This window comes from Recurvomyces mirabilis (genome assembly GCF_035927965.1).
Source record: "Recurvomyces mirabilis strain CCFEE 5264 chromosome Unknown scaffold_25, whole genome shotgun sequence".
NCBI lineage: Eukaryota > Fungi > Ascomycota > Dothideomycetes > Mycosphaerellales > Teratosphaeriaceae > Recurvomyces > Recurvomyces mirabilis.
In genome coordinates, this window is record NW_027041959.1 from 83,441 (window position 1) to 110,191 (window position 26,751).

At 52.7% G+C, this 26,751-nt stretch overlaps 12 protein-coding genes across 12 annotated transcripts; 8 read left to right on the forward strand and 4 right to left on the reverse strand.

The window, feature by feature from the left end:
* Positions 1-1,136: 1,136 nt before the first annotated feature.
* Positions 1,137-2,095, reverse strand: ncs1 (Calcium-binding protein NCS-1; the record flags this gene model as incomplete). Its single annotated transcript, XM_064841018.1, has 4 exons — positions 1,137-1,199; positions 1,284-1,696; positions 1,775-1,860; positions 2,085-2,095. 4 exons carry the CDS (start codon positions 2,093-2,095, stop codon positions 1,137-1,139), a joined length of 573 nt encoding a protein of 190 aa, XP_064691278.1.
* Positions 2,096-3,070: 975 nt separating this feature from the next.
* Positions 3,071-4,276, forward strand: LTS14_008331 (uncharacterized protein; the record flags this gene model as incomplete). The annotated part of the gene is made up of 3 exons (XM_064841019.1): positions 3,071-3,618; positions 3,697-3,805; positions 3,872-4,276. 3 exons carry the CDS (start codon positions 3,071-3,073, stop codon positions 4,274-4,276), a joined length of 1,062 nt encoding a protein of 353 aa, XP_064691279.1.
* A 995-nt stretch (positions 4,277-5,271) lies between these two features.
* On the reverse strand, positions 5,272-7,578 carry APL2 (beta-adaptin; the record flags this gene model as incomplete). Its single annotated transcript, XM_064841020.1, has 2 exons — positions 5,272-6,087; positions 6,139-7,578. The coding sequence occupies 2 exons, from the start codon at positions 7,576-7,578 to the stop codon at positions 5,272-5,274; spliced, it is 2,256 nt and encodes a 751-aa protein (XP_064691280.1).
* A 1,316-nt stretch (positions 7,579-8,894) lies between these two features.
* On the forward strand, positions 8,895-9,394 carry LTS14_008333 (uncharacterized protein; the record flags this gene model as incomplete). The annotated part of the gene is made up of 2 exons (XM_064841021.1): positions 8,895-9,104; positions 9,164-9,394. The coding sequence occupies 2 exons, from the start codon at positions 8,895-8,897 to the stop codon at positions 9,392-9,394; spliced, it is 441 nt and encodes a 146-aa protein (XP_064691281.1).
* Positions 9,395-9,508: 114 nt separating this feature from the next.
* On the forward strand, positions 9,509-10,490 carry LTS14_008334 (uncharacterized protein; the record flags this gene model as incomplete). The annotated part of the gene is made up of 8 exons (XM_064841022.1): positions 9,509-9,839; positions 9,897-9,923; positions 9,978-10,016; positions 10,072-10,098; positions 10,152-10,178; positions 10,237-10,275; positions 10,332-10,358; positions 10,411-10,490. 8 exons carry the CDS (start codon positions 9,509-9,511, stop codon positions 10,488-10,490), a joined length of 597 nt encoding a protein of 198 aa, XP_064691282.1.
* A 223-nt stretch (positions 10,491-10,713) lies between these two features.
* Positions 10,714-12,212, forward strand: LTS14_008335 (uncharacterized protein; the record flags this gene model as incomplete). Its single annotated transcript, XM_064841023.1, has 3 exons — positions 10,714-11,147; positions 11,168-11,573; positions 11,958-12,212. 3 exons carry the CDS (start codon positions 10,714-10,716, stop codon positions 12,210-12,212), a joined length of 1,095 nt encoding a protein of 364 aa, XP_064691283.1.
* An 834-nt stretch (positions 12,213-13,046) lies between these two features.
* LTS14_008336 (uncharacterized protein) lies at positions 13,047-15,026 on the forward strand (the record flags this gene model as incomplete). Its single annotated transcript, XM_064841024.1, has 1 exon — positions 13,047-15,026. One exon carries the CDS (start codon positions 13,047-13,049, stop codon positions 15,024-15,026), a length of 1,980 nt encoding a protein of 659 aa, XP_064691284.1.
* Positions 15,027-15,568: 542 nt separating this feature from the next.
* On the forward strand, positions 15,569-16,342 carry LTS14_008337 (uncharacterized protein; the record flags this gene model as incomplete). The annotated part of the gene is made up of 1 exon (XM_064841025.1): positions 15,569-16,342. One exon carries the CDS (start codon positions 15,569-15,571, stop codon positions 16,340-16,342), a length of 774 nt encoding a protein of 257 aa, XP_064691285.1.
* Positions 16,343-17,629: 1,287 nt separating this feature from the next.
* Positions 17,630-20,074, forward strand: LTS14_008338 (uncharacterized protein; the record flags this gene model as incomplete). The annotated part of the gene is made up of 1 exon (XM_064841026.1): positions 17,630-20,074. One exon carries the CDS (start codon positions 17,630-17,632, stop codon positions 20,072-20,074), a length of 2,445 nt encoding a protein of 814 aa, XP_064691286.1.
* A 412-nt stretch (positions 20,075-20,486) lies between these two features.
* LTS14_008339 (uncharacterized protein) lies at positions 20,487-21,778 on the reverse strand (the record flags this gene model as incomplete). The annotated part of the gene is made up of 2 exons (XM_064841027.1): positions 20,487-20,623; positions 20,674-21,778. 2 exons carry the CDS (start codon positions 21,776-21,778, stop codon positions 20,487-20,489), a joined length of 1,242 nt encoding a protein of 413 aa, XP_064691287.1.
* A 368-nt stretch (positions 21,779-22,146) lies between these two features.
* Positions 22,147-23,412, reverse strand: LTS14_008340 (uncharacterized protein; the record flags this gene model as incomplete). The annotated part of the gene is made up of 3 exons (XM_064841028.1): positions 22,147-22,630; positions 22,687-23,186; positions 23,242-23,412. The coding sequence occupies 3 exons, from the start codon at positions 23,410-23,412 to the stop codon at positions 22,147-22,149; spliced, it is 1,155 nt and encodes a 384-aa protein (XP_064691288.1).
* A 1,581-nt stretch (positions 23,413-24,993) lies between these two features.
* Positions 24,994-26,701, forward strand: LTS14_008341 (uncharacterized protein; the record flags this gene model as incomplete). The annotated part of the gene is made up of 5 exons (XM_064841029.1): positions 24,994-25,200; positions 25,252-25,429; positions 25,479-25,660; positions 25,711-25,784; positions 25,843-26,701. 5 exons carry the CDS (start codon positions 24,994-24,996, stop codon positions 26,699-26,701), a joined length of 1,500 nt encoding a protein of 499 aa, XP_064691289.1.
* Positions 26,702-26,751: the final 50 nt, after the last annotated feature.

Consider the following 26,751-nt stretch of genomic DNA (forward strand, 5'->3'; position numbering starts at 1 on the left):
CTCGCAGTCGTGAAAGCGCAGGCTCGCCATGTATCATCCACCGGTACATCTCAGGCTCCGAGCGCGTGATCATCGAGGAGGCGGAGAGGCCCTCACGAACGACTACCTACTTATCCGAGCTACGAGAGACGACCGCACCATGGGACCTTCAAAGAACATCGGGATAGCTCAATGGCGTCTTCCGTCTTGCTATCCACCCCGGGCACCAACCCTGCGATCTCCTTCCTCATCGAAACATCCGGCCTCTTCGGAAAACTCGGGTATTCATATCCTCGCCAAAACCATGCACAAGATCGTGCAGACGATCTTGCCCACTTTCCTGGCCCCCCAACCCCGAAGTCCCCGCTCTGAACGCCATCTGACCGACCACTTTACCGAACCAGTCTTGACAGCAGTTCTAGACCACGAGCTCGACGCCAGTCCGGGGGGCCGGTGGGATTGCAGACCTGGCCTAGGTAGGTGCAGGAAGAGGGGAGGGCGCCGCCGTCCGGTGGGGGAATCTGGCGGGAGGATGATGGATTTGGGGTGAGTTGCTCGATATCCTGCTGTACGCTGGGGAAGGGCGGGCTTTTCGATGATGATGATGATGATGATGATGGGGGCGGGGAGATGGGGTGTTTTTGAGGGTTTTGGGGAGCGGAGGCGGAGATGCTGCGGGGGGGTGGAGTTTGAGTCCCGAGGGAGAGGCGGAAGAGGTTGGCGTGGGGAAATGGGGATTTGGTTAAGGTTTGGGATGTGATGGAGGGGGAATGGGGGAGGAGTAGGTGGCGGCGCTACTGGTATATCAGCTCTCATTTTCTGCTCCCTTCTCGCGGATTTTAGCTGCTGCTGGCCAGCAGCATAGCGCCTCTGTAGGCCTGTAGAAGAGAAGTGTGATCCCTCTCTAAAAGAAGTGTCGGGGAAAAGGTGTAAGGCCACCGACCAACAATATACACATGTCGTAGGAAGTCTACTTTCGTCGAGTATCTGCTCACCACCTCCAACTCGCAACGCCATGCTCGACCAAAACACTCCATACCCAATGCGCGAGGAAGTAACTCTACCTCTCGGATCTCTTTTGTCAAGTCCTGACGCGGGCGTGCCTCAAGTCAGCTTCTCTGCCACGTATCGTGAGGCATAATAAGCCGGCGTTTCGCTTATACCAGCCCATCATACAACGACAACGCCGACACGATCGTCTCATCGCGCTTACTACCCTCCTGTATCAGAAAAGTCCACATTAGCAAAAACGATCAATCACAAACAAAGGCCAAGCCTCCCCATTGAGATTTCGGTCAACCCACCTTGAACTCGGCCATATCCAAACTCCCATTCTCATCCTTATCCATCATGCGGAAAATCTTCTTCACCCGCTTCTCCGGCGTATCCTCATCCTCGGGCAACTTGACCATACTTCCCACCATCTTATATATGGCCTCGACAATCTTCAACATCTCCTCGTAAGATATCAAGCCATCGCCATCGATATCGTAGAGTTGAAAGGCCCAATCCAATTTATCTTCCATTTTCCCCCGGCTGGTGACGGATAAGGCGCAGATGAATTCTTTAAAGTCGATGGAGCCGGATTTGTCGGCGTCAAAGACATTGAAGACGTAGTCGGCGAAGCTGGAGGGGTCGCCGAAGGGGAAGAATTGTTTGTAGATTTTTTGGAATTCGGTCTTGGTGAGCATGCCGGAGGGGCAGTCTTTTAGGAAGCCTGGATAGCAAATATCACGAGGAGGGATTAGGATGTCTACTTTCATACTCATTCACGGGGGTGGGTTTTAAAGCTCACCTTTATACCATTGCTGCAACTCCTTCTTGTCGAAGTGGGTGGCTTTTTGCAGGTCGGACAGCTCCTGCTGTGACAGCTTGCTCTGACTACCATGGCGGGAAGAAAGAATGTCAGCGTGTGTGTTTCTTGACCTGTAGCTCTGCCACTTTGTTTGCCGTGGAAGACTGGGTAGCTCTCGGACACCAGGCAAGGGATGTAGGTGGGTCGCTGGTAGTCATTCAGACACATATATTCAACCAAAGTCGACACGCCCAGTGAGGTGGTCATGTTCGTGGGCCTTGACCAAACACGAAGGAATATCCGAACTCACCTCTTGCCCATGCTGGCCGATCCCTCCCTCCAAATAAATATGGCGTCACTTCTCCAAACGCGGGCTCAGCTATGCCGTGTGTTGAAGTGAAGTAAGAAGCACAATGGGAAGGTCGGGCTCACAGTCCTCAACAACACAATGATAGATCGGACAAAGAGGGCAGCAAGCATTCACCCCAACCGCATCGTTTCCACGCGCATATTATTCTTCCATCTGATCTGCCCCGCCGCTGGTCAGAGTGGCAGTAACGAAGCAAGCACTCAGACATGACGCTAAAATTGAGGCTGTGCAAATAACGGGAGAGGCGCCGCTGGGCTGCGCTCCTTGCTTTCTTACAAGACAGCCCACGTCAGGGTATAGGTCGGTTGTAGGTTGTAGGATGTTGGCGGATGTCAGACTGGCGTGGACGCTTATCTTCGTGCTTCGCAATCGTTAAGCATGTGTGTGTGTGATGAGAAGGGAAAGGGACATGATGCTGACGTTCAGGCGAAAGGAGACGACTGGCACTACGCGTCTGGTGAGCTCCGACCTCTGCCTCTTGAACAGACCTACGTGCCTTCCCAAACCAGAAGTCATTATTGCCGCCCTCAAACCCACATAATCTTCACAATGGCACACAGTACTGCCTCCACTGTCTACCGACGCGTCTCACCAATTGCCGACAAGGGTCTATGCATTCCGGACACTATCCACGTCATTGCATCAATATCCGCCCCACCATCAAACATCATCCACGTCGCTTCCGTAATTACTAAGGCAGATTTGCTCACAACAAGGGCAAAGAAGAACCCCACTACTCGCGTCCCCGATCTCGTCATGGCCATGCGAAGAAATCCGATGCCTGTATTACAAAGCCCGAAAGCGAAGGTAAGCCTGTCCATTTGATCATTAAATCCCTCTTCCACTCTTCATCTACCACAATAAACCCTTTAAACATTTCCATATCTCATTTCATACCTCCCTCCATCCCCTACAACCACCCAACCATGGCACCCTCCCAAATGAAAGCCATCAAGGTCGTCTCCGCCGGCAAAGCCGAGATCCAAGAAGTTCCCCTTCCAAAACTCCGCGACGAGTACGTCCTGGTGAAAACTACCGCCGTAGCCCTGAACCCCACCGACTGGAAACACCTCGACTACCTCTCCCAACCGGGCCACACCGTCGGCTGCGACTTTGTGGGCACCGTGGAAGAAATCGGCAAAACGGCCAACTCCAACAACGCCGGCGGCCAGACCTGGAAAAAGGGAGATCGCTTCGCGGGCGTTAGTCATGGTGTCAATAATGCCGAGCCCGAGGATGGGAGTTTTGGCGAGTATGTCATGGCGAAGGGGGCCGTGGGGATGAAGGTTCCTGGGAATGTTAGCGACGAGGAGGCTGCTACGCTCGGCGTGGGCATTTCGACCGTCGGGCAGGGGTTGTATCAGTCGTTGAAGTTGCCTTTGCCGGAGGGGCAGAAGGCGGGGAGTGGGGAGTGGGGACTGGTCTATGGGGGGTCGACGGCTACGGGATCGTTGGCGATTCAGTTCGCGAAGCTGTAAGTGGTCCCGAATATCTCTAACATTGATCAGAGCTCGGGATATGAGGAAAATGCTGACGATATGATTTTATCCAGCTCCGGCTGCAAAGTCATTACCACCTGCTCGCCCCGCAACTTCGACCTGGTGAAATCGCTCGGTGCCGAGGAGGCCTTCGACTACAACGACAAGGATGTTTCGAAGAAGGTTCGTTTCCCCTCCCACCCCTCCCTTCGCTGTGCCAAAGAAAAAAATACTCATATTATTGCGTAGATCCGCGACTACACTTCAGACTCCCTAACCAAAGTCTTCGACTGCATCTCCGAAGGCGCCTCCCCCAACATCTCCGCCGAAGCCATCAGCTCCTCCAAGGGGGGCGTTGTGACGTACCTCCTCCCCACCAAACACGACCGGGCGGACGTCGAGAACAAAATGACGCTCGCGTACACCATCATGGGCGAGAGTTTTAAATTCGGCCCCCAGCCTTTTGAGGGGAAGAAGGAGGATTTGGATTTCGGGAGCAAGTTCTGGGAGATTTCCAGGCGGCTGTTGGAGAAGGGGAGTGTGAAGGTGCATCCGGTGCAGGTTGAGGCGGGTGGGTTGGAGGGGGTGTTTGAGGGGATGAAGATGTTGAAGGAGGGGAAGGTTAGTGGGAAGAAGTTGGTTTATAAGATCTGAGGAGACATTCGTAGCGAGCTGCAACTCAGCTATTTAGTCGTGCAGAGATTAGATGGCAAACTCAATTACGCCACGCAGACGGTTTCCCAGGCACTTCAGAGGAACTGAAGAACGTTTGTAGTCGAGGTTCCCGTGAACTCCCCATTAACGATACGTGTGGCTGTCGTCCTGGGCCTAAGGTGTGGCTGGCTCATGGACTTGGAGTAGCTATCTGGTGATACCAAGGGGCATTTCTGCATGGTGCCAGTGGACCCTGATCCGACGGGGTAAAGTAAAACTGGGGGAAAGCTTTCAGGTTGGATGAATGGCTCTCCGGGATGCGACTGCGATGACACCTTTGGAATGGAAACCACTCCTCCGGTCTCCCTACTCATCGTAACAAACAACATCGCCTGGATAACTACGACCCAGAACATGGACGTTTACACAGTGTTCGAAGTGGCTTTCGGAGTCTATCGCGACCGTTGCTAGCAATGGTTGCGATCTGGCAAGCCTTTAGGTACTGCAACACGAAGACGTAAAAGTAGGGACTGTTCACACACGTGCCGGATCTGATGTTTCTGCCACGAACAGTGCTGACACAGTCCTTTGTCTCCACCAGACGCTACGTCGCGGTCCATCACGCAACACTCTCCTGCCTATCTATCGTCGTTGGACGGGATATTCGGATTGGCGACGACCTCTGGCGTCGCTTTCGCCTGGTTCAAGCTATCAATACCGTTTGCGAGCAACTACCAGGATCCGAGGGTCGTTTCTACGACGCTCAAGTCGATCAGCTTTCTACGCCATCTCGTCGACGCATACGATATCCGACCAAGCAGGCTGGTGTGACATGAGCTGAACAACTCCACGATAGCACAACGACGTCTGACAGTCGAAGAGAGAGTCGGAGATGGACTCGAAGTTGGACTCGAGTAGGAGGACAATGATCGGTCTTGCCTTCCAAGGCAATTATGTTGATCTTCGTTCCGTTGATCACGGTCGGACGTCTTGTATTAGAACAACCCAAGCAAATCCTCCTTCGTCTTCTGCCCCCCACCACTCCCATTCAACTGCTGCTGAGGTGGCGGCGGCGGCGGCTGCTGCCCACCATTCACGTCCAGACTCGCAAACCCGTTCATCATATCATCATCATTCATCATACCCGACGCCATACCATTACCATTGCTGTTCCCAAACATCCCCATCAGATCATCCATGCCGCCGCCTCCACCCGCACTCGCCGTCGTTGGAGATCCCACAGATGGACTCGCGACGCGGACGGGTGTTCCTGATAGGCCTTCTAGTCCTGATGCGCCAACACTCGGTGCCTTTTGCAACGAAGCCGGAGCTGCACCGTCGAAATCTATATCCAGCAGGTTCTCAGCCGTGGTCTGCATGTGTTGTATGCTGCCACCCGTGACCGCTGCCGATACTGCCGACGCAGCGATCGGGTTCTCTCGAGCATTCTGTTTCTCTTCTTCAATGGCCGCGGCTTGTAGTGCCGAGCTTCTGCCTTGTCCAAGGAACGTCTGAGGTGGTTTCTGGTAGACTGAAGCAAGTGTCGAGAGGTTCGGTATTAAGCTGTCGAGGAGTGGTCCAGGTAGGACTGGTATCGTTGATGTGATCTGCGGTCGTGCTGATAGAACGATGTTTTTGGCTACTTGTGGGTCAGATGAAAGCAATCGCCAGTAGACATATGCCCGATCACGAATATCTGGGTTGTCACTTTCTGCCGTGGCCGCTTGCAAAACTTTCTGTACCAGTCCTTGCGACTCGTCGGGCTTCTTGAGGAAGAGCTTTACGACTGCTGTCAGTATTTGCAATTGCGTCTGCGATGCTGTCAGCAAATCGTCTTTCCCGCATGGCTTGATCGGATTTACCTGTGTGAACTCCTCGTTGAATCCCTCCACAAATCCTGCCATAATGTCTCCAGCATTCGAGATCTTCTCAGCGTATTCGCCAACGATCCAGATCAAACTACCTCGTGCATTTGGCTCGTCCAGCTCGTCGATACATTGGCATAGTGTCGGAATGATCCCTTCGTAGCCAGGGTACTTCCGGAAGATGTCCTTGATAACCACGATGACTTCCTGCACCACATAGCCCACTTTCGTGTTGAGGAGCTCCAGTAACACATTAACAGCCTTCTCAGCAGACTCCTCAATCTTGATAGCCACTTGGCCAATTGCGCGCACGGCCTTGCGTACAAAGTCCATGTCCACCTCCAGAGCATACTCCTTGAGCTCAGCCAACAGCTGATCAGCATTCGACGGGCTCGCTATCCTTACCATGATTTCCAGTTTCGTAAGCTTCAGATATGGTGGATCGTTGTATTTGCAGAAGAACACTCGCATTTCTTTGTCGAGAATGCCAGGCTGCTTTTGCAGCAGAAGATCGATGTTCCGTAATGCCACATACTGCACTTCTGGTTGTGATGAGACAAGCGTGACCAGTGGAGGCGACATCTTCTTCAGATATGTGGCGTGAAGCGTTGTGTTGTCGATATGTTGCATGTGGATGAAGACACATTTCACAGCTGCCAGTACCACGGATGGATTGACATGCTGGAACTGTGGGCTGACTCTCTCGCATATGTGCTCAGACTCTTTCGTGTCAACTGCTTGGTAGTCCGCCAATGTCGATAGTATCGTGATGCGACCCCATTCCGTACACTCATTGAGGGCCAGAAGTAGCTTCTTCAGCATCTGGCTAGTCACAATAAGAGCTCGTGTCTCGGGCGCTGATTCATCGATCTCTGCCAGAGCCGTCACGGAGTTGGCTACGACCATCGGATTTGAATCTCCAATCATTTCCTGCAAAGTCTCCACGAACCCGTTCTCAATGCAAAGAGCAGGGTTGAGGTCGAAGAGCTTCGCAACACAAAGCGCAGCTGTTTTTCGTACATATGGCGACTCGTCTTTGAGTGTCTTCCGAAGCGGCTCCTCCATATAGTCCACCATCTTCTCCACCCGGATACACCCCATAGTCCGTATTGCCAGTGCTCGAACTAACGGATTAGGATCCTCCGAGTCCTGGACGAATGTATTGACTGCCAATATGCACAGATCTGGATGTGACTTGGCATAGTTCATGAGGTATAGATACACCAGCTTTTTCTGATCAAGGTCGGGTGTAGCAATATTCTTGAGCACGTCTGGGAAGAGTGCCGACACATCTTTGCCCAAGGTCATGGCCATGATAGTCTTCTGTATCGACTCCTTGCGCTCCCAGGCATATTGTGATACCAGCCCGGCCCGCAGCTCATATGTCTCGCCTTTCCTCGGCCCCGCCAGGGCGCTGCGCAGCCGGTTGACCGCCATCTTGTTCACTCTTCCTCAGTCTTTCTTATACCATCCGCGTCATAGGTCGTTGCATACGTTGGTGGCCAGGGATGTGTGTATTCGTGCGTATTACACAGTTCGTCCGTCGTGGCAAGAAATATAGGTGGACTGCTCTCGGCGGTTGGCACCGTGCCCCGAAGGTACAGTGGCTGCCTATTCCTGGATGTTTGTGGTGAAGTGGATTGTGATAATGTCGATGCCTCAAAGGCTTAGTTGATCACAAGCAATAATACCGTTCACATTGACCGTCACAGAAGCGGGACGCTACGCCAAGATTGGTAAGGCTGAACTTTCACCTACCTGACCTTCACGAGATATCACGACCGTATCAAATGAGGTGAGCAGCAATATCCTCGCAACAATAGCAGCTAGCACCATGGTGAAGATGTCCGGATATTTACTCGATAGTAACATTCCCACTGACACGAGCATAGCCTTCCAATTTGCCTAATCTTCGCCGCCTGTTCGTCGAAGCGCGCACCGAAGCAGAAGAAAGTGCATACTCTCGCAATGCGGTAGATATATGCATTTGAGTATCGCTGTAGCCCATGCTCATCACCATGCTAGTTCTACAATCTGGTGCTCTTCATGTCTTCCGTTGCGGTCTTCAGTCTGGTCGCGCAGAGGATGAATAGTCAACGATAAGCACCACCTTACCACGTATATGGATGGTCCCCGTCACTACCGGATCGCGGCCTTTGGGACAGATAACCTCCCCGGGTCTGTCACCACGCGTCATGATGTGGTCGAGAGTACTGTTCGAAGCCATTGGTTGGACGGCCATCTCTTACTGGACAGACTTCTGCCGGCACTAACGGAGAGCTGCAGCTTTTCGCGCGCCGACTTCAGCTTAGCGCGATAAAGGCTGCTTACCACACATGGACTTTCTATCCACGGAGCTGAACCTCTTAGTAGGGCACGATGCTGCTCACGCTTAACGTGCCGTGTAGCCTTCGTACGGCGCTGCGGCTTCTGATGTCAGATTCAGATGCACGTCTCAATCGACGCTGCTCTTAACTCTCCCTATCCATTGGGATGGTCTGGCCTCAGCGAGAATTCGCTTAAATTCAGACTATGCCGCGGCTGCACAGGTCAGAATCGTCTAATGGTGGGAGCGTCTGACAGGCCGTCCAAAAGCCAGTCTTCAGCTACCTGGGTGGTGCTTGGAAGGCCATTAAAGGAGCCATGTCCTACCAAGCCTCCGACCTTTTTCTTCTTTCTATCACAGATCTTGCACTCAAGGCTTCTACCTCTACTGTATTGTTCAAGCCAAGCGGCAACAGACTCTGTACGTTATGCCTTCAGCCAAAGAGAACCAAATCACGCTAGTCAAAGAAGCCATGCTAGCAGAGGAGTCCTGGGACATGGATCGCATCCTGTCGCTGCGGACATCAGACTCAACACATCAACTTCTGCCACCGTCCATGGGCTGGCCTCGACTGAACAATTACGAGTTCAAGGAGAAGTTCAGCCCACTCGCGCCTGTGTTCAAGGGCTGTTTTAGGGTAAACAGTTTTGGCTAAAACCCGTGTGTCAACCAAAGGCTGATGTGATTCTATAACAGCTGGAGCCATTGAATACCGTGCACGACTTCGAGAACCACAAGGCTGTTGTGTGGTGTATGAACACGGCTGATACTGCTACGCATTGTGGACGCTTCGAAATTGAGACAATCTGGCAGCTGCAGTTGACCGACGATGGAACGAAGATCAAAGCTATCACGGAGTTCGTTGATTCTGCGTACCTGCTTAGCTGGCTTGGGAAACTTGAAGCTGGAGATGTCGCAGTCCCGTGACGCGCTTACCTGAATTGGACGCGATCAAATGGAGCCTGAACCACACCTCATCCCGACCTGAGGTCTGTAGAGTAGAGTCCATAATACCATAACACCACAATATACACTCCAATCATGCCTAAAGTACACACACACGTCACATTCCCGACATCCTCCGTGCCAGTCGCGTGCAACCAGAAGGGTTGGACTCTCGTCTACCCTGATGGCTTTGCACAAGACATTGGGACAGCAAGTGGGGTTGAAGGTGATTCCAGTCCATCGCTCCCTGATCCAGACGACCCTGTTAGCATCATGCAGCAGTTCTTCGCTGGTGCCGCCGAGGATGGATTGGAGGAGCCGGAGATCTCGCTTGTGGTAGAGCCGCTCAGTGCCGGTGCGAATGTCGAGGACGACGAAGAAGAAGGAGAAGAAGACCAAGAAGAAGAAGAAGAAGAAGAAGAAGAGCGTATGTTCATCATGGTCCTAACCCAGTGTATGCATAGCATTGACTTCTGATATGTAGCGCCGAAGAAGAAGAAGAAGACGACGAGTAAGTACACACCTGTTACACGGTCAGCTCTATCAGTCACTAATGCTCTAGTAGAGGAGAAGGCGACGAAGACGACGAAGACGACGAAGACGAGTATGGCCATATCCTACCGTGATTCTTCAGCAGCGATGCTAATCGTGCTTGTTAGCACCAGCGGAGAAGAAAGCTGGCCCCGGTATGTTAACTTGCACACAAATATGCTGGTACAGGGAACTGACATGTTTGTAGCGCCGAAGAAGAAGAAGACGCCTGCTTGTATGGCCCTAACAGTTACGTGGCTCGTGGGTCCAAGCAGGACTGACATGCATAGTAGCTCCTCCTGCGTCGCCGCCTGCGCCGGTGAAGAGACCAAGTATGTACTTCATGTCCTGTGGAGATTCGCGATTTGTCCTGACATGTTCGATCTAGGGCGCGCTGTTCGCGACTCCGCTCCGGGTAGGGATGATATGCCAGCGAGTAGTTGATCGTGCCGCTGACATGTTTCCAGCGGACTACTATGACGACCCCTTCGGGGACAAAGGTTTGTCCTTGCCCTCGCCCACGATCAGCTCATTGACCCGTTCCTGAGCGCACATGATCGTGTACACATCTATCACTGGAGCCTCGCTGACATGAGGTTAGAAAACCAATTTGAAAAATCATAAAAAAAAATCTAAAAAAACTTGACCACCTCGTGGGCGTGTGCGGGCGCACAACCCTTAAGGGGGTCGAGCAAATCTGTCCATATGCATTCTTCGGATGCCACGACAGAAGAGCGGCCGCTCTGGTCAGTCGCTTGACTATCGCTCACATGGCCATGCAGCCCGGCTTCTCAACATTTGGAGCGACCCACGTTCTTGAGACAATTCCACCTGATCGTCAGCGAACCCACGGCCTTCTCAACGTCCTCAAGGCTCCTGAAAGGCTCAGATACCAGAACGCCTTCCTCACTTCCGAGCTGCAGGAGATCTTCGACAACGCTCCGACACTTCCTGCCAAGCTCAGAGAAAACATCAAAAGCGGTGCAGATGCTGGCAACCACAGATCGCTTGACGATGATTGCCCGACTTGTTCTCTTAAGCTTGAAGTCATGGACAGAGTCCGGTGCACGACGCATGGCAACAATCTTCTCACAGGATTCTTCAAGCAGTGGGCCAAGGTCAAGGCTGGAGATGTGCTCTGTGGCAGCGATCTCCACGAAGCATGCTTCAAGCAGTGGGCCAAGGTCAAAGCTGGAGGACGACGGTGATGTTGACCGCCAGCAGAAAGCGACTACGAAGTATTTTGCTACCCGATAGTGCCGGCTTATCCATCCGTCACGAACGGGCTGACAGACTTGTCTACGGCGGTGCTGGGTCGAGCAAATCTGTCCACGGCGGTGGTGTCGGGTCGAGCAAATCTGTCCACGGTGCCGGGTCGAGCAAATCTTTCTACGATGGTGCTGCAGGTCTCGAATCTTTACAGTGTACCACCGACCGACTACCCGCTCGTTCGCAAGCCGGTAACACTCCACCGTGCCGAGGACAAGCAGACCAGGTTCCGCATCAGACAGCTTTGTTCCAAAAGGTCGACGCCGCTGTGCCCCCCGCATTGAAGCCGGAAGCTCGCGGGGATGCGAAAGTCGTCGGAGCCTTGCAATTGCCAAGTTCAAAAGTCTGTAAAGAGTGCAAGGTTGGTTGCGGGTGGAATTCGGGGCAAGGTGCAGACCACATGCAAATTCGCCGGCTGCCCATTCTCTGGTAACTCCGGCCTACATCCGAAGCTGTTTGCAACTGATTTCGGATCGCCGGCTTCCGCACAACTTGACCACAGGCTACTACTGGCATGCACAGGAGACACAGCAGCAAGCATCGACATGGCACAAGCCAGAACGCCAAGTCAACTAGATCAGGACGCTGGTGCTGATGTGCGCTGCACGCGATGTCTACGATCGAGAGCACGGGACGCGTTCGTGACGGCGAGCGGAAAGACGAGGAAGACATGCTACCAATGCAGGGTGCGTTCCATCTGGTGCTGGAATCATTTCAGCGTGTCCTTGATGCTGATGTTGCTTAGGAACAAGACCGCTGCGCAAAGCAGATCTCACGAGCCGACGCCCATTGCCAACCACACCAAGACCCCAACGACGCGGTACCCAACGCTCGCCGTGGCACAGACGAAGAGCTTGTCAACGAAGAGCAAGAATCGCAGGCACATACCAAACAGCAATCCGGCTGGTCTTGGGGCAGATTGACGGTTCAAGAGGAAGACACCGATAAGGAATGGAAGGAAGGGATGGAGAAGCATCAGAGCGGTGAGACGAAACCGTAGAGTGTGGAATGTGCTGTGAACAAGACGAGCGGACCTTTTCAACATGGAGCCGCTGAGCTACGGTGAGATCACGGAGCACCATCCGTCCTCGCGACAGACCATTATGGCTTGCAGCTGCAACGATCCAACATCGCTGCCGCTCGCTATACCATCCTTCATCTCCCCATGCATTGCATTGCGATCCTGACTTGCCCGCAAGCTCACGGCTTCCCATCCTCGCTCTCACCTGGCCCTGCCCAACCATGCCCACTACCACGGACAACATAGTATCTGCGATAGCTCTGCTACTCTACCGGGTACCCCAACTCCAGACTGCAACACTCGACCGGTTTAAGATCATAATTTGAACGCCAGAACGTGCAAGCGGATTTCCGTCTGGACCTGAGAATAAATTCTGGCGTGTTACCGTCTGGTCTTCGGTCTCCAGTCTATCCTTGTTGACATAAGATGGAAAGTTCAAGATTCTTTGATTACTACATGCTTGCAACTGTGCTTCGTATACAGGCTGTACAAACTGCTGTACTCGTGCTCCTTCGCAGTGTTCTGCTGGTTTTCTTACCGAGTCTGCTCAGTAAGTTCTAGTATGTAGAAATATACTTAGGCTCCTTCAGTCACCATATCTCCTGAGTTTACTACTCACCTGGATATCTCACCTGACGCTTGAGCGGGTCCTTCACTTGTGCTGGCTTGCGGCTCACTCTGATTCTTTAGTAGTGACATTTGGTCGTCACTCCGAGTGCGTAGCTTACCTCTTGCGGTTTCCATACTTGAAAGCCAAAGGGAACGTATCTCTACACAGCAAAGAGGACGCTCTGCACTTCAAGAAACATCAATATGGCACCCTTACGCGCTGATAACGAACTATCCCAACTTCGGATCAAAGGACGAGCCTACGATCGTGGCGATGGAAAAGCGAGAAGACAGATCTCTACACTTCGCACACGAATTGACGACCTAGCGACTGCAATCCTCCTCGGCCAATTCTCGACTGCGCCTTCCAACTTTACACCTAAGAATGTTGAAGCTCTAGATGCTCGAGGAAAGCCCACCAAGGAGTGGCAGAAGCTCTATGCAGAACAGGACCGGCTTCGTGCTCGCATTAAGTCACGGTCACCGGCTGGCCAGATCGCTACTACGAATGCTTACTATGATCTGGCGCAACAGCATGCTCCCCACCTCGTGCAGGCTGCGACATCCCGGAACTTGACAAGAAACACCAAAGCCAGCGCAAAGAAGAACGAAAACACCCCAGCTGGTGCTCCAGAAAGCAGCTCAACTTCAGCCACATCAATATTGCCCGGTGCTACGTCCGCTCCTGCAACGTCCGCTCCTGCATCGTACAGAGAATCTCAGACCCAACAGCCCGTCGCGTCAGACGATTTCCCTACATCGAGCCAGCATCAGTACAGCGTCTACCTACCTGGATACCGAACCCAAGACGAAGAAGATCTGCTTGCTGGCGCATCTGTAAACCGCAAGGTAGTCAGGTCGCCCGAAAACGTACTTGACACTCCGGATCATGAGCAGAAGCTTGCACGTCCAGTCAAAACGGGCTCGTCGGATGCTACGATGTTTTTCCAGTCAAGCAACGGAAAGCAAATCCCGGATGCTATACACTCGTCGACCCCGTCAATAGAAGCACGAACTCTGTTAGCCGGGACAGGCTACTCCGTAACTCCTGCAAATCATGCACCAGAGATACTACACACACGCATGACCGCATACTTTCCAACGTCTCCTGGATCTCTACCATCCGCCGGCTTATCTACCGATCGCGGACACGGATCTGCAGGGACAGTGAAAGGCACAAGTCCGTATGCCGAGCCGCCAGCTTCACTCGATACTACGGACACGCATACGTCGAGCGGCCAAGACGGGTATATAGTGCCTGCATACTCGTCCGGGAAAGCGGTATCTTCAACGGAATGTGAAGACAAAAGCGAGGAGGATGGGCAGCGTGGGCTTTGGTCGAAATCCAGCAATTCTCTATCGTCAAAGTCTCCCATCCCAAACATACGGGGGACCTCTCCTGCCTTGGCCGAACATTTTGGACACAGCGAGCCGCCAGAGAGTGTGTCGTTCCCGAGCTCAGGACAGCATGATGATGGCAATGAATATCTGCCATCATTTGCGCATGCTAGCACAGAAGATTTCGAGCCGGCCGCGACCGTACAAACTAAAAGTGCGCCACCCTTTACAGCCTTTCAGTACACTGGAGACCAAAGCGCATCCAGCCTACCAGCAGACAGTAGACATGGTGCGAATGATCGGACGCAGATTTACCCTCCTCTCGCAATCCCTGCCCGGGATCAGGAATTCAATGACGGGCATGCGCATGATTCCATGAGTGCTGTCAGAGCATGCCGGGACATAGCGTCGATGCGGACGACGGAGAGAGTCCCGGCTGTTACGGAAAGCGAGGACAAGATGACAGTCGGGAACTCGAAGTCGCACGACCCAATGGACTTTATCTGTACAGAACAGGCGAAGTCGAGCACGGAGCTGCAGATGGAAATTGCCACGTCGAGTCAGACGTCTATCACGGACACGTCAAGGTCGAGCGACGAGGGAATCAAAAGGTGCTCATCGTCGAGCAGAGAGGCGGAGGAGAGGTGGTCAGCGTCGAGCACTGGACAAGGGAGGAGATCCGAAAGGTCGAGCGAGGAGGTGGAGAGGGGTTGGCCGGCGTCGAGCACCGGACAAGGGAGGAGGCCCGCGACGTCGAGCAAAGAGGTAGAAGGGGGGTGTTCAGCGTCGAGCATTGGACACGGGAGGAGGCCCGCGGCGTCGAGCAAGGAGATGGGAGAGAGGTAGACTAGGTCGAGGATGGCGTTGCAGCCAAGCTCGAGGCGTCGAGCGGAGAGGCACTGGGGAGCAGGTGCGGGTCGGGCATGAGCGAAGAATGTACGCTTGCGAGGCAGCGAAGAGGAGAGTCGCGTCGAGCGTTGATGAGAAGTGGTTTCCGTGACGTCGTGAAGCATTTCTATAGCAAGGACAGCCTTGGGCGACGGAGAAAAGCAATTTTGGCGATAGCAGACCAAGGCAGAGATTTAGTTGAAGAAAGCTGTATCCGATAACCGCACGCATTCCAGCATCAATATAGCTTTGATCGTGATATAGATTTCCAGTAGATCACTATTTCCTCATGATCTTTTGTCTATTTCCATTGATTGTGCCATGTTCCACGTCGTGAGCTGGCTTGGGAATCGGCCTGATAGATTTGTGAGCGTGCTACCGCCAGTCCTTTGCACATGACATTTTCTTCTGTTCCCGACCAGAGCCTCTAGCTTGCAGCAACATTTTGCTTGAACCACATCACCAACGTGCAAACATCCGAAACCACATTCTTTCCCACAATGGACGGGTCACATCTCCAGAAACTTCCTGTAGAACTACGCAGCCAGAGCTATCCCCTGGTTGTCGCACAACGGCGAAAGATTCATGTCAATCTTTTGCGTCACGCCGTTCGACGTATCCGCGCTACTTCGGAGGATGCACACGTCCTCGCTCTCGCTCAAGCCTGTCGCCAGCTTCGTGCCGAGTTTCTCCCAATGTTCTACGCCAGCATCGAATTCGTCCTCCATACTGCTTTGCTGAATCGGCAAGACGCCAGTGCTACTAGGAGGGCGGATATGGTGAAGCAGGGCTTGGTGAAGTGGTCGAACGCGATGGGTGCCGGTCAATCCGAGAAGTTGCACCGGGTGGTTCTGGACATTGGAGTCGTCGATATGGTCCTACATGGGAGCGTGGGAGAGCAAATGCGCGCTCTTTCGGGAGCGTCCTGGGATCAGGTAACGACTACGGTTCGCACAGCTCTTCCGCTCGCGACCGATGCTTCTGTCTTGCGGCGCATCACTATGCCCTGGCTCGCCCACCCTCACACCCTCATCGAGCGCCCGACCCTCCGTATCTCTCTCGACCTTCCTCTCGACGACATGGTCGAGACATTACGTATCTTCCGACAGAGCTCCGCAGACCGCGCCAACCGGGTACGAGAATGGCGCGCCTCTCGACATCGTGTGCCATCTGTTCGGCCTCCACTACCAGCCCTTCAACTGCTTTCGCCCCCGTCGGCCTCGAACGATAGCGCAGGAGAGTCGGGAGCAGGATTCTACATCCGTTTCTTTTGAAGCAGGCGCCGCAATAATGATGAAACCGCACGTCCGTACATAAGGTACATGCGACCTGAGGAAGCATGATTGCAAAGTCCTTTCCCCACTCTTCGAAAGAGCTGCATGTACGGAGTACCTATTCTAGTTACTGCCTGTAAAAGTCTTGGCACCAACCTCACCATTGTCAGATGGCGCTTGTACGTATAGTTCTCACGTTGATAATGCGACAGACATAAGATTGAGGTGGTTGTACACCGCAGCTTTTCTGCACCAGGATTACGGATGAGTTGTTGCGACTGCAGGATGACAAGATGAAGAGCATGGCAAGACGAACATGAGCCACCAGGCTTGCAGACCGGACGCAACCTAGCAAAGTCCACGCTCGCAGACGACGGCGTAGTAAGAACCTCTTGACATTGTCATGCCTATCATGATCTCACCCATTACATTGGTATCGCTCGACGGCATGTACCTCGACGATCCCCAGCATAGCCCGGTAGGCACCCAGCTTCTAGGCTACACGATACAGCTCCGACGCCATAGTCCTCTCAAGCCCGCAAATGCTCCGCAGGAGATGTCTTCATACTATCGCCATATACGAGAAAAGACGGGACGACATCAGGCTACGGTAGTCTGGTCTGGAAGTGGTCACCCATCCTTTCCAGACGACATAAGCAGCCAAGTCGCACTGCACTGGATGCCCGAATCATCTACGATGTTACTCTTGCAGTATGTTGTGCTTAAGCTCAGCTAGCTGTAGCCCTCTATAGTCTTTGCAGCAGCTACTGTGTCTGTCTATCAGGTAAAGTCAAGAATGCTCCTTCTACAAAATATGCCTCACTACCTCCAGTCACATGCTCCATCTACTAGGGTTACCTAGGTGCCTTGTTCCTCTTCTCACTCACTCATCTGTAAAGGTAACTTATTCTGTGCGCTCACTTGACGGCACTTTTGAGGTACCAGGCTCACCTGCTTCTGTCAATCTTTTCACAACTCGCTCGTGACAAACATCAATCATATGTCCTTATTCACACTTTCCACATAAAATTAGCCGGCAGCCCGCGAAAATCTCTGCCAAGCACAACATACAGCCCTCCAACTGAGGAACCCAAACCCAACCTTTCGTACGTCAATTATCCTGGATCTACTCATCTTCACGGGAAAGCAGCATCACACCACCTTCCTCGTCCTTGGCAAGACATCTTTTGCATTGCCTCGACATAACAGACCCAGATTTCGACAACCAGAAGCCGGCAACACATCTACAAAAGTTCTCCAACCCACCCATCTGCTGCCATCCTCAGTATGGCGGGAGCTCCTCCGAACTACATCGACCACATCGTGCGCTTTCCGGATGAATGCTCGCTAGCACGCGTCTACCAGTCATCCTACGCGACTAGTGTCAAGAAACCACCTCCAGTTTCTGTGCGCAAAAGCGAGCTTGGTCGAATCAAGGACGCACACCCAAATGGCAAAGATTTCCGTGTCGAACTCTACACCCGTGCAGACAAACCCATCGTCCAGGCCTCGCAATCAGACATGGAAAAACCCTCTGACACTAAATATGGAGATGGGTGGACATACGAGTATAAGCTGGAGCACGTTGCCAACATAAGCAGTCTTGGACCCAAACCCAAAGCGGAGTCTCAGGGCATCGTCAAGCATGTCGAGGCCATTATGAGTGGATGGTCCAAGAACAGCGGTCAGATACCGGCCTTCGAACACTACGAGGGTCTTCTCGGCACCCCACAGAAGAATAGGGCTGCTGCGGAGCATTTTGGCCAGGCCATGAAAGCTGCATCCCAGAAGTTGTACGATCTGCTCGACACTCCCGACTTCACGATCTGGAATGTTCTACAGGCTGCTACTACGGTCGCAAGGAAGAGAGACGGTGTTACTACTCATGTTGATACCACTGAACACGGTGGGATCTATCTCTTCGTCTACTGGGACTTCTCCGATGAGGCCGAATACCAGGGCGTTTGGATCTATGTCGGCCAATCTACTAACGTGTCTGTACGAGTTGGAAATCACATTTACGCTGCTAAGTCTAACGAGGGATCATACAAGAAGACGTACAACACAGACCACTACAAGTGCCATCGGGCGGCAGGTCGATGGAAGTGCGTACGTATCTGTACGCAAAAGAACGGCCAGGAAGGTGGTACACAGGATACGGCCAAATTATACCGCAACCTCTATGAGAATGTCTCATTCCTACTATTCCGGAGCTACCATTCAAAAGTGATAGACGTTACACTCGCTGCAGGACGAGCAGAACTGCGAGGCGCCTCGGAAGCCGTCTTAAAGATGTATACGCACGTTGAGCTTGGTCTGTTCCATAGCGGTGTTATGGATCTGGCGGCCCGTACAACCCAGTACGCAGACCCAAAGACTCGGGCGAACTTTGGTGTCTCCTTCGGCCTCAACATCTCAAGTCCTTTCGGAGAGGACACCTTTGGCTGGACACAGAAGATCTACACCCTACAGCGCATGCCCGAACAGCATATGATAGCATTCCACAGACCTGGCATTGTAGTTTTCAAAGCCAGCATGCAGCTCCTGGAAACTTTTGACGACAGGATCGACCTTACCAAAAAGGGACTACAAGTCTACATGCCAGCCGATGGACCTAGTCCAGATGTCTGTCCGGGAAATGGCGATGAAGTCTTCGGTTCTTGGGAGGTCATGGACCAAGGGAGATCTCATCCTTGCCCATATTTCCCGGTCGGTAGCTTCAGTGGTTGGAGCAATCATGCAGAGGTGCTACGTATCGGACTACGCATAATCTGGAAATCGAGGCAGACGAATGTGTGGCGATCCCGGTATCTTAGGAGGGCATTAATGACTATTTACTGGGACGAGGATAAGCCAGGAACTGAGAATTTATACTGCCAGGGCACTGCATTGCTCGCATACTTGCTAAGGAATAAATGGCCGCAGAAGCAATCATTTGTTCCCGCATACGGCACCGCCCAGGTCGTAGAAATCAAGTACAACCCCTTCCTCCAGGTGGCTACCTGTTCACCCGTGCTCGAGCCCATCGAGGCTCTTCAAGGCCCATTCTGGAGAGAACAGCTCGTAATGCAAGCGCTCGCACGGGTGTGTGAGAGGGACAATCAAGGCAACGAAGTCCCAAATTCAGCCAAGCTTACCCATATCGGCGAGTATGTGGACAACAAGATGAAAGACGAGCTACCCACGGAGCAGACGAAGAGAGAGTACAACGAGTGGTTCAATAGCGATAAGAAGCCGGAGGACAGAATACCGAGACACAGAGTGGGCCACGCACAGGGTACCGACGACCGTTTGAGACAGCTGACCTCCGGCAGAAAGAGCTGCGACCGATGTGCCATTAAGAATTACGTCGAAAAAGGAGGATCGCGAGTACGAATGCCCGACGTTGCTGTTAGACGATGCAAATGTGAGAAGATTACAATACGTAAGGCCGACGGCTCAGGAAACTGGTCGCTTTGCAAGGACTGCTTTGTACAAGGCTTGCCATGCACATGGACATACTTCCGTGATATTTTCGGGCCAAGGTACTTCGAAACTCCACGCCCTGTCGGCCAGTTTTTTGGCAAGTTGATCGACATTTTCTTCCGGCAGCGTGAGAGCAAGAGTGCCAAATTCCTGACGGCGCAGGTCATTCCGGATCCTGGCTACATGGTCATCAAGGGTGGCTTGAAAGCGGAGGATGAGGATGTCCCGGATGAGGACGTTCAGGGTGAGGAAGACCAGGGGGAGTGAGGAAGGAGGGACTGTGCGTCGCGGAGAGAGAGAGGTGCTCATCAAGGGTAGCTTGGACAAGAAGTATGTGGGAGAAGTATGTTGCTGAGAGCATTTGGTACTTGATTTTAATATGCGGGAGAAGATTCCATGTTGCAGCGAGCGAATGATACTTGACTTTCATATGCGGGAGAAGGTTGTTGCAGAGCATTGGTAATTGATTTTAGCACACGGTAAAAGCTTGATGCAGAGAGGGCGTTGATGTTTCTTGTATTTCTAGCAGTTGACACGACGAGCATGGCGTCGATCTGCGGCGTCACAAAAGTTGTCGATTTCGGATATGTATTAGCTTCCTTAGTATAGACGCCGTAGTATGTAGCGCAAATCAATGGATGGGCCTTCAGCAAATACCGCATTTCGATTATCATAATCGCTATAAAACTACAGGTAAGCAGGCTTCCCTATTTATAAGGAAATGTGAGGCGGCTGCCAGACCCATGACTTTGCTTCGGAGAGCGATTGGCAGGACCTCCGCGCCGTAGAGCCACGTTGTCGAGTTGAGCATGCCATCTGGCAGTATGTTAGCTGGTGACAGTCATGAGGTAGTGGGAAGAACTGACAGTAGCAGACAACAAACAAGTAGATTCCGAGCACAGCGAAGCCTTTGCCGACTTTGTTGTCGCTGTTCTGGAATTTCAGTTGCATGATCGCAGCATATATCTCGATGACGATGATACCAGACAGACCAGTCAAGATCATCTTCCTGCGGCCCCATTGATCCGTCAAGAACCTCGTGGTCAAAGCATTGGACAGGAAGGCCATGGTTCCGTATACACCTGCGAGGGCCAAGATAGTCTGTGGACCAATACCGAGACCCTTGTACAATATCGTTTGGTAGTACTGAATAACGTTCACACCCGTGAGAGACGTCATGGTCTGGACAGCAATACTAACCATGGCCCTTCGGCGGAAGAGGCGGAAGATCTCCTTGTAGGACTTGATCTCCCGCTCCATCTCATATTCGATGATTTTGTGCATCAATGCAAACTCCTCCTGGGCGTCTGTGGAGTGTAGGTCGCGGCGGATCTTGATGAACTCGATACGTGCTTTGTCCACTTTGCCTTTACGAATAAGTTGGCGAGGAGAATCCGGCATGAACGTGGAAAGACCAATGAAGAGGATGATACCCCATGGGATCTGGATGCCGAGTGGTAGACGCCATTGTACGGGTCCGTAATTTGCATAGGAGCATGCCATACCGACCCAATTGGAGACCATTGTGCCGAAAGAGATGCCGCAGCCGGAGATGCCGCCAATGAGACCTCGCTGATGTGGCGCTGAGATCTCGGAAAGGTAGATAGGTACCGTACCTACCAGGCCGCCTACCGCATATCCAGCCAGTGCTCGTCCAGCAAGGAACATGCCCATATTAATGGATGCCGTTTGGATGACAGTGCCTATGGTGACGATGACACACATCATCTGCATGAACCGGATTCTCCCAAGTTTGTCGCCGACGAAGGTCTGAGTAAGAGCTCCGAGGGCCTCGCCTGCAATGTAGACTGCTACTACAGCGCCTGTGAGACCCTTTGATGGGTGGCCCATGTATTGAATCCATGAGTTGTGTGCGATTGTCGTTGTGGCGATGCCGGTGTCGAACCCGAAGAGAAAGGTACCTATTGCCGCGAAGAGGGCAATGCCCAAGGTGTAGTACGACGTGCCCATGGTTGTGGATGTAATCCAGCAGTGTCAGTGTTTTGCGCGAAGTTGACTGAATCGACATCAAGACTCGAGCCAAAACACATACGGCATCTCACCGGGTTTTGGGTGACCCTGCCCGCATCTTGGCTCAATCACATTGCTCACATGGCATCAACACTCGGATCTTACTGTGCTGACCGTCTGCTCCACGATCGTTTCTATGGTGTGGAAAGTGGAGAGGGCTCGGCTGTCGGGTAATCGTTGAGCGAGCAAATGCCGCCGCTTACCGATCTACGGGAGAAAGCTCCTTAACATGTACATGTGTCTCCTTGATCCTGCGCCAATCCAGCAAGACTCCTTTTCGGTATGTACAATTGTACAGCCCATCGCCTTCATGCCGCCACACCTACCTGACGATCAAGTGAGCTGCGGCTACGCCTTGTCCAGTCCCTATCGATGTTTAACCCTGCAGGCTCGCTGTACGTCTCGACTTCCACTTTCTTGTGTATGCCTTGAGTGATGCCGATCTGGCTGCTACTCCGTGATTCCGAGTCTTGTTCCTTCGCCGTGATGTTGGACATGTACATCGAGGGTCCCTTGCCCTGAAGCTCAATATGGCCACTAGGTCGTCGTTGCTGGCTAGCGAAGGGTCCGGTTCTCTCTTGATACCCATAGTCGTAGGTGTTCTTGTTTCTCGTCCTCTGAGAGAACCAAGGTACCATAAAGGATAGGAGTGGCCGCAACAAGGGTAGACACGCGCAGATGATTCCGGTGTTGGCTTCGATGCATGACCACATGACGCTTTCGGTTCCAGACCAGGTAGTGTCGGCGCCAATTTTGAGCTTGCCAACCCTTACTAGTGTGGTCACGCATACACTGGATCCGTGTCAGCAACATACGCATCAGTGTTGCAGATCTGTCATTCAACTTACAAGCTTCCTAGCAGAAAAACCGAGATTAAGCTCCATTTCTGTCGATTTGGGATGTTGAGGTTTTTGATCAACGGCAATGGAAGCGCCAAGATGATGATATCTGTGAAGAAATTCAAGCCAGTGTAGGCGTAGAATCTTGCCTGCGTATCCAGACAAGTCCCTGGCAGACTATGGTCCCAGCTACGTTGTATAGGCCGACAAGCGAAAATTCCAGCCGTCTCTAGCGCGGTGAAGCAGGCTGCGACAAGTGTGATAGTCGACCATATGAGTATTTGGAAGCGAACGCCATACGCTCTGGATTCACTCGTACCGAAGACCCGTTTGTACATGAGTAGAATCGATATTTTCGTCGGCCAGGTCACTGCTTTGTAGAAAGCTTGCGCAAGGTACCACCAGAAAAGAGCGGAGGTGAGTTGATGGTGTGGCAGAGTATTGCTGTGCATGCCGTAACCATAGCCGACACTAATGACAACAGTCACGGTCAGCACGATGGATGAGATCTAGAGAAGAAAAGTCAGCTTCAGAGCTTCAGCACACGAGTCGTGGTTGTAGTACCAGCGCGATCAGAATCCATAGGTCGTCGAAGCCGAGTAGTTGACGCTTCGCGCGGATGGCAATGCGCGCGCCGACGAAGATGCCGCTGGCAATGACGAAAGCAATGGCAAGTCGGTCGAGCAGATGGCCAGCAGGATTAGGGCCAGCCCCATAACCAGCTTGTGCAACCATGGTGATAGGTTATGGTGATGCTAGTGTTGCTTGTGTTGCCGATGGGTGACAGCTTGGAAGGGTTTAAGGTTGTGGAGTTTGCTGGCGGGTCATGGTCCGCAACGTCAGTGAAGAGAGCACAACATATGGTCGTGTGCTGCTATGGTTTGCTGCAGGTACATGTGCTCGATCCAAACCATTTCCCAGTAAATCACTTACACTCACCTTAACCTCCAATTCCACTTCAATGGTCCCTGCAGGAACGTGGTCCCAGAAGAGCATTCGCACGGTCATCCACGGACCCCTGCCACCTGTCGCATATCAAGGCGACAGCAGGATCGCAACGGGCGAGATCGTCCGTCCTTCCGGAGAACATGCTTGTACGTTTGCTCTCAGTAATACTGAGATGAAGGATCTACGAGCAATGCTACAGTCGCATGGTAGCCTGTCGCGGAGCAGCACACCCCAGACGGGAGGAAGCTGCGCCAAGTATGTGTTGTACCATCGGCAATATCGAAGCCTCGCCCGTTCTTGCGAAACAGCCGGCCATCGAATCCTTCTCAACATGTGGCTGAAGCTATACCTGGCTGATCGTTAAGTAATCCAATCGAGGGCTTGGGAGAGCACTGAAATCTGCTAGAGTGGCGAGATGCCAGGCAGACGTTGCATCTTTATTGGTGGGATCATACTGCTCGGTCCCAGCTGCAAGAGAGCATTTGTTACCACGCCGTTTGAATACAGCATGGAGAATCGTTCAAATGGCATTGAAGGCCCGGGCTAGGTAAGTGATCCATGGTAGTCGAGATCGGGCAGCACTTGTTTGCCTTCTGTAGGTACATGGCACCCGGCTTCTGCATTCTACCATGCGCTAGCGCTCGGGGTCGCAGATTGCGTCGTGCAGACAGCATGCAGTGCAATGTCTCCCGTGATGCTATTGCAACCTCTTTATGGTCTGGGTTCTTGCATCCTTACATGTCGAGCGGCCGGATCGGGAAGCGCACCATCGCGACCACGCTTCACTCTTCTACAGCGGCCCTTCATAAGGAGTTAGCAAGGCGCATGTCAATGTAGAAGCGAGAGCTCATTGAGACGACCATGCAAAGTGAGCGATTTTAGCCAGAAAGAGTTAACCTTGTCCTCTTCAAGGTTTTCGGCCGCGCGGGCCACGGATGGGGAGCGGCAGGATGGCAACGGGATCGTGAACGACCAACCACGGAGCGCCAAGAGCAACCTCAATATCTGTAACCTCATCTATCGCAAGTCGCTTGCTGCTCGCCTGGATGCGAGACAAAGACGCCGCATGCGCGCATTATCCTCTGCCGATCGACACGAGCTATTGAGCTTCCCCTGCTCTTCTGTCGGACCATAACCTGCTTGGTAACAGACGCCCGGCCATGGGCCTACCTCGTGGGCGCCCTTGCGTGGGTGCCCATTCAAGTGCCGATAGAACTAGTCTTGCTGTGTGCAGTGTACGAGCACTTCGCATTTGTTAGCGTTGTCTGCTTCACTGTTTGCTTCACTTCGTACTCATCGCGTGTCCTTCCGACAGAGCTCCCTCTGTCTCTCCTGTTGCACTCACTTTCGCAGGGCGACGAAGAAACGATGGCGGCTTTCCCAGACCCGCTTACCTTCGAGAAGGAACCAAGGACAGACCTTCACACAACGAGCTCGTCATTACAACGCTCATCGCAAGAAGATGTCACGACATCTATCGACCCAGCAATGGATCGCAGGGTGGTGAGGAAGTGTGACCTATTCGTTCTGCCACCTGTGTTCGTCATCTTCATGGTGACCTTCTGGGACCGAGTGGTACGTTACCAATTTCTTCATGTCTGGAAATCTACCTAACCGTCATCACAGAATATCGGCAATGCGAAGATTCAGGGCATGCCTAAGGAGCTGCACCTCAAGGGCCAGCAGTTCAACATCGCGACTATGATTCTCTTCGTTCCATTCATCTTGTTCGAGATACCCGAAAACATTCTTTTGAAGAAGACGAAGCCTTACATTTGGCTCACGATCCTGATCACTGGTTGCGGTCAGTCAAGTTCATTCCACTTATCACGAACGCCACTAACGATGAACAGGTATCTCGAACATGGCCATGGGCTTCGTCCATAGCTACAGCGCTCTTCTCGGCGTCCGCTTCCTGCTCGGGATCTTCGAGTCGGGGATTGGCGCTGGCTGTGTCTTCGTTATCTCTAGCTACTACAATCGCTACGAATTGCCTAGCAAGCTTGCCATCTGGTATTTGTCAGGTATCGCAGGCGTAAGTGTGATCGAGTTTACTTCACACTACTTGAGGCTGACTTGCGATAGGCTGCTTTTGGTGGACTCTTGGCCTATGGCATCGTTCGCATGGATGGAATGGCTGGCTACTCTGGTTGGCGCTGGTAAGTCATGCAAACTTGACGATCTGACACCTTGTCTTCGAGGCTGATCATAACCCAGGATCTTCATCGTCGAAGGCTCGATCACCGCCGTTGTTGGTCTGACCATGTACTTCTGGCTGCCAGACTGGCCAGAAGGCACCAGCCGTAGGTTCTTGAAACCCGACGAGCATGCTGTACTATTGGCACGCCTGAAAGCCGACCGCACGAGTAGCGCCCAAATGGAGCGATGGGACCGCAAGCGTGTTCTCTCGGACTGGAGAATCTGGATCGGTACACTCATGTACCTCTGCGTCATCACCAGCACTTACGGTACCAGCTTCTACACACCTACGATCTTGGTCGAGATGGGCTTTACCGCTATACACGCCCAGCTACTCACCTTCCCACCATACGCCTGCGCCGCAATCTTCTGCTTGACCTTTTGCATGCTCTCGGATCGGTTCAAGCACCGCTACGGCTTCCTCATGGGCGGCGTGTGCATCGGAACGCTAGGCTATTCTATCTTGCTTGCTCAGTCGTCGAACCCACACATGCCTGTCGGAGCCAAATACTTCGCGCTCTTCCCACTCATCGCGGCACCACAGATCGTACAACCTCTTACCGTGGCATGGATGATGAACAATGTCGGGGGACACTACAAGCGTGCTTTCGCTTCTGCATGCCAGATCGGCTTCGGAAGTGGCGGTGGCATCATTGCCAGCAACATCTACTTCACCGCCGATGCTCCTTACTTCCGAGTAGGCTTTGGAGTCTCGCTGGCACTGCTGCTACTCAATGGTGTTCTGGCTACCATTCTATATTTCTCGTTGAAGCGGGCGAACAAGGCAAAAGCTGAGGGCAAGCAAGATCACCTGTTGCACGGCAAGGATGCAGACAACCTCGGTGACGACCACCCTCACTTCGTGTATACGTACTAAGTCTTGGTGCGTTCCGGCAGAAGGGGATACATATAGTGATTGGCATCGTT